At 34.8% G+C, this 12,432-nt stretch overlaps 1 protein-coding gene across 2 annotated transcripts; it reads left to right on the top strand.

The window, feature by feature from the left end:
* On the top strand, positions 1–8,633 carry LOC144965255 (dnaJ homolog subfamily C member 28-like). 2 transcript variants are annotated; one of them, XM_078900401.1, is made up of 6 exons: positions 1–36; positions 1,311–1,397; positions 3,076–3,192; positions 4,628–4,791; positions 5,748–5,948; positions 8,189–8,633. In XM_078900401.1, the coding sequence occupies exons 2-6, from the start codon at positions 1,359–1,361 to the stop codon at positions 8,565–8,567; spliced, it is 900 nt and encodes a 299-aa protein (XP_078756527.1). In that variant the 5' UTR covers positions 1–36; positions 1,311–1,358; the 3' UTR covers positions 8,568–8,633. The 2 variants fall into 2 exon arrangements, with proteins under 2 accessions (XP_078756527.1, XP_078756526.1); XM_078900400.1 differs by lacking the exon at positions 1–36 and adding an exon at positions 43–697.
* The last annotated feature ends 3,799 nt before the right edge of the window (positions 8,634–12,432 follow it).

The following is a 12,432-nucleotide window of genomic DNA, read 5'->3' as shown; positions in this document are numbered from 1 at the left end:
GTAAATTTTTGACGAAATCCGAAACCGTTTCATTAGGTACGTTGTCAGATGTTCGTGTTAAATGAATGTTAAGGACACAGATGACTTGGACTTTAACTTGTGTTTATGATAAGGAACAGTGTAGAGAATATCGAGACATAACTTGGCATCCCAAGAAGCCAGAGATAATAATGTTAATACTTAACTTAGTCTGTCTAAGGTCTAATAATTCTACAATCAACGCACGAATAATAAAATAAAGACTAAGACTCCTCTTCTTACACTTATCTCTACTTTTTTAACTTTAACTTTAGTTGCTTAGTATTAGAAGACTTGACTTAGTAATTGACATCCGTCTCATCTCATTGGCCTGTTGACTTTTTACTTGTGTGATGTCATGAATTATGAGGGATACAATATTGTGACTGTATATTAACACATGGGAGGTAGATTTGGTCTTTTGGTGGACTGATCATGTCATAATTCTAGACTGTTAAATAATAATATAATGCTCTCACTCTCAAAAATTGCCAAATCCACAACAAACTTGATGACCTTTAGTAGAATCATCATCTACAGAAGTTCATTGCCGTTGCCATCATATTTGTTTTCAACTCAAGCAGGAGTTAAAAGGAAGACTCTTCAAGAATGTTGCTATATTTTAGAGGTCGAGATCAGCTGTACAGAATCAGAGTTAAGAGCGGCTTATTTGAAGAAAGTAAGTTTTCTACCCATACTAAATCGATCTAGACCAGCAGGCCTATATGTGAATTTACACTTACCTCATCAATTACGTTAATCTTTTAACAAGATGAGGATGTGGCTTGTTGATTTTTTGAAAATCAATCGAAATGAACCAGTTGATCGAAAGCAATAGACTCCAGTAAAGTGATAACTGATAAAAATATCATTGGCATGTTGGATGGGAGTCATCGTGAACTAACAGGACTAGAGAGCTCCATGGTGGAAGTTATTTACGCGTGGCAATGGTGACAAAATCAAATTCAACGAGTATTTAAAAGTTATTGGTATAAAGAGCTGCTATTTTGTCAAAAAAATTTAAAAAGCCGCATTCCCTTTTATAAGATCCAAATACATGATTTTGCTTTTTTTTAAAAAAAACAAAACAATTTATTGAATGAAGCCACGTCATTGGCTTCTTCCTATAGTTTAGTAACTTAACTTTCATATTCAAAAAGATTTTTAAATTATTGTCACTGAGTTTCTTTTTTTAAAAGATCAATGAAGGTAGGAAAACATGTCTTTTTTCAGTTAAGTTTCTTTATTCATTGACTGGGGCCACTTGTTAAAATGATTTTTTGACCTTGCAGGTAAAAGAACACCACCCTGACAGACAAAAACATGGAAGAGATGCTACAATGTTCAACAAGATATACAATGCTTATCACACACTGCTGGTAAACAATTATAGTCTATTAAACAGTAACATGTTAACTTCACTATGTAAAGCAAAAAAAGTATTGCGTGACTGATAACAATTCCGATTAATAGCCTTATTCCAAGTGGAAGAAAACAGCACTCGTACCAGGTCCTGCAGTCACGAATCAATGCTCATCTCAATTCGTTTTTTCCAAGCACCATCCGAATATGGAATTCTCTGCCTGAAAATATCAAAAAAATTAATGGCTCCTTCAGAGCTATAGGGAGTATGGATCTGTAGTTTTCCTGGTTTTTATGGCACTATACAGACAACATCAATTGCTTTCTGCCATTTGTATAAAGGAAGCTTATCTATTGCAAAGTACATTTCATTATATGGGTCTGGTGGACAGAGGTGGGGGGGGGGGGGGGGGGGGGGAAGAAGCGATGGAGGAGGAGGACTCAGATGAGAAAAAAATCTCACTTCACACAGGATTGATTCCATCCCTTTTGCCTTTGAAACAAATGCCTTACCAATTGAGTATTCCAGATCTCCTGCCCCATTCTGTGAGTGATTGTGTGTGCGTGTTTGTGTCTGAGAGAGAGAGAGGGGGGGGGGGGAGGGCTGAATGATACATTGTTTTGTCTTATAACACAGTCAAGTGATGTTGAGCGTAGTCAATGACCGGACAGATTACAAGGATTGGAAAACTTTGCCCTTATGTATGACCTTTGGTAAGGTACTTAAAATACATTAACCCCCAAAACAGGCGATGTGAATGAGCAGATACCTATCTAGCTTTAGACAGTAATGGGTGTTTATAAGTATGGTGACAAAAAGTCAACAACTTGTAGTATTTGAAAGTAAACATAGTTAAACATGGCCTGTTGGTGGAATGAACTAAGCATTGTGGAACGCAATGGTCATGGTGCATTGGTTGAAATGCTTGATATAAATGTGCACATGTATTCATCTTGCTCTTGATCAACTTACCTGTTTTTTTCTGCTTCCCATATATAGTCCAAGATGGTATTGGGGCAATTCCTTGGGATTTCTATATAAAAAATCATACCCTTTCTTATTCCCAGCCGCTTAATTGGGACGGCCTGCTGCTTAATGGGGACGAAATTTGACAATAACCATCCCCATAAAGGAGCTTTTTAGCTGTCTTCAATCATTTAAAACGATAGTTCATAAAATTCAAATTAGTTCAATGGGATGGTCAACCGGGTATGTGGTTGTACTGTTCATCACAGAGGTGTGAACAATAAAATTGACCTGTATCCCCTATTAGTGTCTATCACAACAGGCAATCGGGTGTATGGTTGAACCATTTGTCATAGTCATCACAGAGATGTGAACAAAAAAAATTACCTGTAACCCTTGTCAGTGTCATCAGCTGCCACCGTCACATTCATGGCCATGATAAATGCAGAATGGGCTATGGTAAATCTGAAAAATTGCTCAATTTCATGACCGCTGCTTAATTGGGTCGATTTGTTGGGAAAACTGAGCCGTCCCAATAAACCGGCTTGGACTACATTATCTATATTTACATTATTTAAGTTCCTCAGTTTTAAATCAGGTAACTGTTTTGTTGCAAAAGAGACACCAGATGGATTTTCTTTGCATCATATCCTATATTTTCAAAGTTAAGCTCACTTTAATAAAGGGATATTTGATTTAAAAATTTAATATTTGATTTATTTATATAGAATCATAAGAGAGATGAAGCTGCTTTTGAGGAGGCTGAAGCAACAAAAGGAAGTGATGATGAAGAGGAGCCACTTCGTCACACAGCACCTCAGCATAGACAATATCTAACTTTTGAGGTAGGTACACTGTTTACTTAGATTATACCCTTTTTTATCCACATGATCATCTTTTGTTTTTCTTTTTTTTTTCTGCTGAAAAACATCATCATCACCAAAATACCCCACCACACCACCATTATCATCAGGGGTGGTTGCTAGCTGTTTATTTAAGGCGGCATGAATCGAAAACACATTCTCTCACCATACTCAGGTGTAAAATGAGTACCTGGTCGGAAACAGTATTGTCTGTGTCTGAGAAAAATGTCATGTCGCCCAACAGGCATTATGTTTTGTCTTTCTTCTTTCTATTGGCTTAGGGCTGCTTTTAAGTGCCTTGAGCACACTGAATGGATATTGTGCTTGGTCAATATTCTAGTGTGTTTATTTTTTTAGAATGCGTATATTATTGTGTATAAAGGAGGGGGGGGGCGTGTGTGGTTTGAATTTTAAAGAGGTGTACTCACGTAACTAGTATTTACAATGGGCCTATGTAAAAGAGGTCCCTTTGCCAACCTTCCTCTGCTCTAAAGCAAAATTGTATATTACCCGATCACTGAAGTTGTCCATGGATCCTATCATAGTATCGGTATGGATCATGGCACACATCAGGGCATTGATATTTATGAATATCATTTTTTAAAAATCATGACAGCAGCAATTAGACAGTCATATAAAATTTCTTCCATTGAATATCAACGGTGGTAATTGTCAAAATGTAATAGAATGTATAGAAAATCCAACCTCAATGCACCACATATCTACTCAAAAGACAATAACATAGGCTACAAGTTGAACTGCTGTGTGTGCCAGGACTGGGATTCTTATTTATAGCATCATGGGGCTCTACTTGTTGAATGATTTGTGTAATATTCTTATTGATGATTAATATCCATTTGAGCAAAACGAATATCAATAAAATCAAAATTTAATGTAATTTTCTTCATCTGTATGTTTTGATAACAACAAACTGTTCTTCCAATTATAAAACTGATTTGATTTTTCCCAAGTAAGGTCTCAACGTGTGCAAAACTAAATTTGCCAGCCTGACCTAATTATTTTAGCAGTAAAGAGCATTAGTTGTTTGGGAGGGGAGGTCGATAATCATAGTTTTAAAACAGAAGAAAACAGTATTTTATATAAAATAATAAAGGCAGCCTGTCCTGTTTTTGCTCAGCAGTCCAAGATTTTCCTATAGAGAGGACCTAAAAAATATCTCGAATTTAGTAATGTATTTATCTCTTTATTGTTTTTTTGTTGTTGGCTGAAGAAGGGTTTTGAGCCCGAAACGTTTCATGTTTGGAATTTTGTTCTTTTTTTGCAGCTGTTATATTCATTTTTATTCATTCTTTCCTATATGTTTATTTGTGTCATCAATTTATGTATTCAGTTATATATTTTGTTTAGGGTAAGTAGGTTAACAATATATTTTTTTGTCAACCTTTATTTGGAACAGGGAGTTGGATATGGGACACCAGCTCAAAGGAAACGACAATACCAGCAATTTAAGGTTGCTAGAGCTAATGAAAGGGTTTACGAACACAGAAAAATTAAATACGGTGATGGTGAAAATGCTGTTGTTGCCAAAGACAAAGCACAGGCCAGGAAAATCAAAACCAGGTGAAGAAAAAAATAAACAATCCCCCCCCCCCCCCCCCCCCCCCCCCCAAATATTAAAACATGGTATTTGCGGAGATTTTATGAAAATAGTTTACAATATCTAGAGTAATCGTACAATCATCGCACAGCTGATCGTGATTTTCGGTTCGCACACTTTTTGGTTATCTAAATTTTCGGAATTTTTTTTCAATACGTGAAATACGTGAATCACGCAATCACAGTATTTAATTGCCTCAACCGATGTTTCTTCTTGCTTCTTGGGACAGTGCAACAAAGTGGCAGCTTATATTTGCTCCATTAAACTCCAAAGTTACTTTCCTGAAATCACGAGATTGGCAGCTCATAATTAAGTCCTTGGAAAAGGCCGTTTACACACATTCTCTCACTGTAAAATGAGTACCTGGCTGTTAAATGTGTTGTCTCTGTTGGAAAAATTGTAATATCGCCTAACAGGTATGTCTTGTCCTACATTTTTTGTAAGTGTTGCTGTTGGCTAGGGACCCCTTGCTTTGAACAAGTTTAGTGGATAGTGGATATAAAAAAGCTCTAAAGCTCAAGTTTAGCAAATGTTTTTTTTAAAGGAGAAACTAATTTCAAAATGAAACAAAAATCCATTTCTCTATAACATTTTTTGCTGGTCTCAAAGATGTTGTTATAAAAAGATTGTACTGTATTTAACTTTGTTGTGTGTGTGTTGTTTTTTCTGTCATTTCTTCATAAATTTTAAATTATCATCACCATTTTAAAATTTTCATTTTCTGGTATTTTTCTTTATCTTTTACATCATCAAATATACAATTGCCTGCTCCATCAATTTTTTTTTTCCTGAATTCATTTTGCGGTAAAGAAAACTCACTACCTGGTTGATATCAATTATTATACAGATATGTTATTTTCATCTAGACAACTTTGATCTTTGAATTCTTACTAATTGGTTACCTCCTTATATTTGAAAGCAACCTAATTCATCGCTTGGTGGATGATATGGTCAGAGAATCAATGCAGCGAGGAGATTTTGACAATTTAGCAGGCAAAGGAAAGCCATTGGATTACTCTAACCACAATCCATTAGTGGATACAACCACTCACAACCTTAACAAGATTATGGTCAACAATGGGTTTATGCCTGAATGGATTATGATCTCAAAGGAAATCAGGCAAGTTTTTAATTACTTTTTGGGGGCAAATTAAAATTCTACACATGTTACCCATCTCCCATAAAGTAATAGATTAACAATACTAATGCATATAAACACATTTTAAGATCATGGAACAGATATTTTTACATCTTTGTATTATTCATAGGATCTCTAATCTGAGCGAATATGGGCCACGACAACGACAATACATTTTATTAAAATTGAACCACAATTACTTATATAAGCTTCTTTTTGTCATTAAACATTGATAAAACTTGATAAATCTAGGGGACTGACCTTGTCACTTAACATGCTCCCAATTGGCTGATAGAGTTCAAGTGAATTGTCGATAAATGGTCATTAGTATAATAGTGGCTGTTCAGGAGGTGAGACCAGGTTATGGAGTGGTGTCCATTTCTCTTTCTATGAAAGGTCTCAAAATGTGATGAATGTCAATCTTTATTGAGCAAAAGACATAAAGCTGCTGAAAAAGGACACAAATATCTAGCAGCCTGGCATCAGAAAAATAAAGAAAATGGTGAGCAAAAGTAATCCCGGTCAAGGTGGTTAATAATACTTTCATCTGTGTTAACACCTGATCAGTTTGACATCATAAACCTTTGCCAAAAAGAGATAACTCTTGATATAAATATGAAACGGGTTCTCCATGACGGGGGTGGGGGGAGGGGAGTGTGGAAAAAAATGTTTTGTAACTAGTAGCTGTACATTGCCGAATTACTTTGATTGTACTTCGGGAAAATTGGACTTTTCAAAGATTATAAAGAAAAGAAACAAAATCCAATTTATTGTCCTTGGCCTGAGGACACCCAGTAAAATATATTTGATGAAACGAAATCACAAATTGGGGAATATCTCTTCATTTCTCGAGAAGATAGAGAAGTCGACCCACATGAATCAGGACTAATCCTGCTACTATTACCAAAATCGGATAAGTTTTAAATGGGCATATATACATCATATAATTAAATGCTTGAATTGGGTGGGTTCTTTGACCTCCTATGAAGGTCACCCTGTGTCTTCTATACTCTATATCTGTTTTCAGAGTTGCATTCTATCTTTGTCTTGGAATTTGATTTCTTGGTTTTGTCCTAGCCCTGGCTGCAGTCCTTGACTGGGAGGGAAACGGTCAAATGTATAGTTTTAGTTTTGGGAGATATTTTTTTTCCTTGTAAATAATCTATCTGTTATGTACTGTTACATTTTTTTCTGGTTTTAAATATATAATGGTTGTAAACGTTTGAGTGTAAATCCTCTTAGTGGGACCTGTGTTTGTGTCTGGATGAGACTTTTAGGTGGTGTCAAACTGAGTACACTGATAGTGTGCTCTTACTTTTTCTTGTGCTTTCAATTGTAAATCTAAAACTTTTTTTTACTATTCCATTTCATTCCGTTTTACTGGTGCTGAAATGACTTAAATGTGTCGCAAGCGCTGTAAACCCTTAAAAACAAAAAAACAAATAAATGTTGAATCAAAGTTTCAAAAATCCTCTGTTTATATGTGTTTATTGCATCCGTATAAAACATGGAATTTTGTAATAATTAGTAGAAAATGGGCTTTTTTTTATGATCAGCTCCAGGTCTGGGTAAATTAATCCTCAATAATAGACATGCAGGATTTAATAAGAGACATAAATGCAAAATGTCAATGCTGAAAGAGGATAAGAGAAAGAAGGTGGGAAACACATACTAGGAATGGTGAATGAGTTTTTTGCAGGCTTCTGCTCTTTCAACAAACGTGTAACAGGGTGAATGCTGTTCCCATATTTGAAAAAAATCAGGTAATAATAAGATTCCCTTTATACATACCATTGTCTAATTCAAGAGGAGACTGAAATAGGTAGCTCACATAAAGGCACGTAGTATCATGAGTGTGTTTTGACCGAACTCAACTTCTCCATTATGTGGAGCAAAGGCCATCCTGCAATGTCTTGCAGCAAGATGAATGCCGTGGGATATCTCTAGACTTGTATTACATAACTATTCAATAGATTATATTCACTGTTGGCTGAAGGAGTGTTTGGGCCCAAACCATTCAATATTTTGTATTTTGTTGTTTTTCTAAGCTATTATATATTTTTTTTCAATACTATAACAAAATATTCACTTTGTCTGTAATATTAGGTAATCTATAGGAATTCAAGATTGTTCAATGATCTTTTTTGTCTTTTTTTTTTAAGACCCACCTTTGCCCACCATGATTCATCTCATTTCATGACGTTTTATATTTTGTTCCTCAGAACTGAAATAACTGATGCTCGTCAGAAACTTGCCGTCATCCGAGAGAAGTTAGGACCACCCCCATATTCTGATCAAAACACACTACGATGGGATTACCATGTCAATAGGTTTCAGTGTTCTGTTCAAGAAATAAACCAGAAAATCAACAAATTCAATTTCATTGTGCCTTTTATGGAAAAACAAATGGTGCATTATGATGCCCATTTAAACTTGCAAAAAATCTTGAACAATCACCAAATATATCTTCCAAAAGATGAAAATGGAAATCCAATTCTGGCGTCAGATATGCCCTCATTCCCGGAAAGTCGAGGTGATGATGCCAAAATCCGTTGGGGTGAAGTATGGTCAAATATTAAAGATGTGTTTAAGTATAGATAACACTTAAATACTCTGTGTATTTAATTTTGATGTCTTATTTTACAAAAATAAAAAATTCACCAAAGATATTTTGAGTGTAATGATTGTATACTATTATAATTACTTATATTAAAAAGGCAAATATTTTGCAGGCGTGCCAACCAATATGAAAATGTGTAATTTAATGAGCAATATTGAAATGTCTAAAATGAGCAATTATCAGATAAATTGCAGGAATATTTATAAAAAATGAACCTGAGGTCCAAAATGGCATCAGCTATTTTCTCTTCTATTTTGACACATTCAGAGGATAAGAAATATTTGAGGGCAATTCTTGAACTGTAAAACGATAGTTATGTCCTATTTTTCTCTGCCAACCTGGTCCATTCCCTAAATTATGACATTTATTTGTAAATAAGCTATTGCATCATGCTTCTTGAAATGAAGTTTATCTTGGGTGTAAGGGGAAAAAATGAAGTCACGCTACAACTATTGGTTGGCAAGCCTGATTTTGCCAGATGACAATCCAACCATAAATTATTTGTTGGTTGACCTGATGATGGGGCTGGGCCGTTCTTCTCTTTAGACAAATGTTTCCAAGTCTTTCAATTTCCACAGAAGCAGTCAATACCATACGTCCAATAAATTATTTTTCCTGCCATGCATGGAATTGATATGAAATAATACATTTTCTCATGCCAAGTGACGTTTTGAAAAGACTTTGCCTCTTGTGACAAATAATAATAATAATAATAATAATAATAATAATAATAATAATAATAATAATAATAATGATAAATGACATTTGTTGAGCGCTTTCCATGAACCAAACATCTCAAAGTGCTTTACAGAAATTAAATATGGAAACAAAATACATATTGCTAAAGTAATACTATACAACTTCTCTTAGGCACTTTCAAACTTTCAAATGGCCAGACAAAGTCAGTGAGAATCTATGTCCATATTTTATCAGGTGATCAAAATTCAGTATCGACTAGTTGTATATAATGGGGAATTTGTGTCATTATACCACAATCTCTTCGTCAGAGGATCATCACTCTACTTATTAGGAAAGCAGGAATATTATGAATGAAATCCATAGCTCATTTGTATGTTTGGTAACCAAAGATTGATTCATCGTTGGAAGAAATTTCAGAATCACAATCTACACAGATCACAAATTCTTGATTGGGTTGCTCGATGAAGAAAAAACAATTCCCACACATGCGTCAGAACGGGGTCTCAACTGGTTTCATTTGCGATGAACAGGCTGGTTACTGGTGTTGTGTCTGTGATTTGAAAAAAGGGGTGCAGATCTTCCAAGCATTTAAGCAGGTTGGTGTTGCTCATCAACGGTAGACTGCTCAATGCATCTGCTTTACCAGGTTCCAGGAACTTGTTAGAAGCACTCATTAGCCCAACGCTTCATTGCACTCAAGCAGACGCATGCTCGGGAATTGGTCTTCCTTCATATTGCAACCTAATAAATGATTTGTGGTCTGTGTAGATTATGACATGATGACCATAGATATATTTGTGAAACTTCCAAATATCAAGCTTAGAGCTTCCTTAATCTCTATAAACAAAGCACACACACACACATGCACAGAGAAGTAGAGAGATATCGTATATATATATATATATATATATATATATATATATATATATATATATATATATATATATATATATATATACGATTTCTCTCTCTCTCTATATATATATATAGAGAGAGAGAGAGAGAACAAAATAAACATTTTAATTATCAGTGTAAGAGGAACACCAACCTACTCGTTCAGTCGAGTAGCTAGAACTAGAACAATAATGCAAAAATCTATTAAAGTTTGATGTTTACTTTTTGTTTTTAATGAACATTTATATAGTCTAGCGCATTACCAAGGATTTACCATGCTCAACTCAATGAACATCACAGTGTTTCATTATTTCCCAGCAGGCCATATGGAACCATATTTCCATTTCACAAATCGCTTGTTAGACATCGTTTTTGTACTAACACTCTTACAATAATCACCACAGCCTATAGCCAGGTACTTATTCACACCTGAGTGTGTAAAGTGCCTTACCCAAGGACACAAAATTGTGACCATAATTTTTGACAATCACTGTCAAACATACGGCCACATTGCTTGAATTTTGTGACTAGAGGAGACACCATACAACTGAGGCACTCATTTATTGGTAATTCATATTATCCTGAACAAAATTATATTCCTTCTATTTCTATCTGTGAATGTTTATGACAATGATCGAAATGTGATCTGACGAAAACCACCTAGCAGTGAAAATCAAGCATGGACTGATTAAAACTAAAAAGGATGGAAGTTATTCAATTATAGAATATCCGTACTTACTAAGACTGATTGCTTTGGTTTTTTATTTGCTTATTTATATTTTTGTTTGCTATAGTTAATTATTTATATTTTACCTGTTTTGATTTGTTAATTGGAAATTAATGTATGTATGTTTTATATTGGCAATTGCCTAAAAATAAAACCTTTGAATTTCAATCTTTATTTATTTTTAGCCACCACAGAAGATTCACCCATTAAAACCCACTTTAATGCTTGAGATATTTTGATATTATGAGAAGTCGAGCTGCTCCAGTCGCACAGAATCGAGATTTATGGTAGTCAGGGGCTAAATATATATCCTCAAATAGGTCAGCCCACCTCCTAGACACTTTTAGGGCTATATATAATTGCACACTTTTCAAAATATACAATGCATTGTTGAAATAGCTAATTAAAGAAATGTATTCAAATTTTAATTAACCTGATCGTGTATTATTATATATGAAAGGAATGTGATAAATATGATACAAGTTGTTCGAATAAAGCTCATCCCACGTTTTAAAATAACTGACATTTCATTCTTTGTAACATTTTGTCACATTATATTGCTCTTGGCTTTCTTCCTTTCATTTGCTTGCTTATATATATATAGAAACATGGTCGTATCTGACTGCCAGGGTTTTAAAAAGAATCATCATTCAACTTTACCAACAAATGAAGAATGAATTTTTAATTCCTTCAACTGTTTGGTGTTGATAAATAATGATTCAGGGTGGAGTTTCTGACTTCCCATAGTGGGCATGGAGGTCACTTATTGTTTTCTATACCCTTATACTTATATGTTTTCCAACAACGAATAAGACGATGCCCAGGGACTTAACCGAAAATCAACTTAACCGGAGTATAACCAAAGGAGTAAAAATGCGTTTGGACAAAGCAAGCCAATCTAGAATAAGTATGACCCTTCATGGCGTGCTTTCCGCTGACGTTGCTAGGTCGCATTGAATTGACCATAGAAGTAGAGGTCCCTGTAATGGTCCTGCTTCTTGTAAATCGTTGAGACTAAATTGGCTGGTATGCCAATTTCCTCTGCATGATTTTCTGTTGCATGCCAGACTTTTCAACTGCACCGATCAGTTTGATCTTTCTTTTCAGTGATAGGGTTGTCAACCGTCTGTTTGCCATAGTAGTTGTAGACTTGACTTGAATTCTTAATAAAATTGATGCTAATTAAGAGAGTCATTAGATAGGATGGCCTGGGATTAGAAAAAAAATCTTGACTTGAAGTTGCGACGATGTAAAATGTGAAGGGTAAATCAAAGTTATTCGATACTTTTTATGTACATTGAGCACAGACATCAGGCAAAGCTCTACATCACATTGGTGTGCACAAAACGTTTGCCAAAATTCTTAACCAATGAAAATTCTTACTGGTAGCTTTTTAAACAAAATAGAAATACTTGTTTATTTGTGATTTTATTGTGATCATGAGTGATAACAACATCAACTTATGTGGAGCGTTGTTTTTTTTTTTACTAGTGTTATATAGGAAAAAGGGGGAGCGACCAAGAAAA

This window comes from Berghia stephanieae, chromosome 2, assembly GCF_034508935.2.
Source record: "Berghia stephanieae isolate SIO BIC M18660-M18661 chromosome 2, UCSD_Bste_1.3, whole genome shotgun sequence".
In the NCBI taxonomy this organism is placed as follows: Eukaryota; Metazoa; Mollusca; class Gastropoda; order Nudibranchia; family Aeolidiidae; genus Berghia; species Berghia stephanieae.
This window is presented reverse-complemented; position numbering and strand designations above follow the sequence as displayed.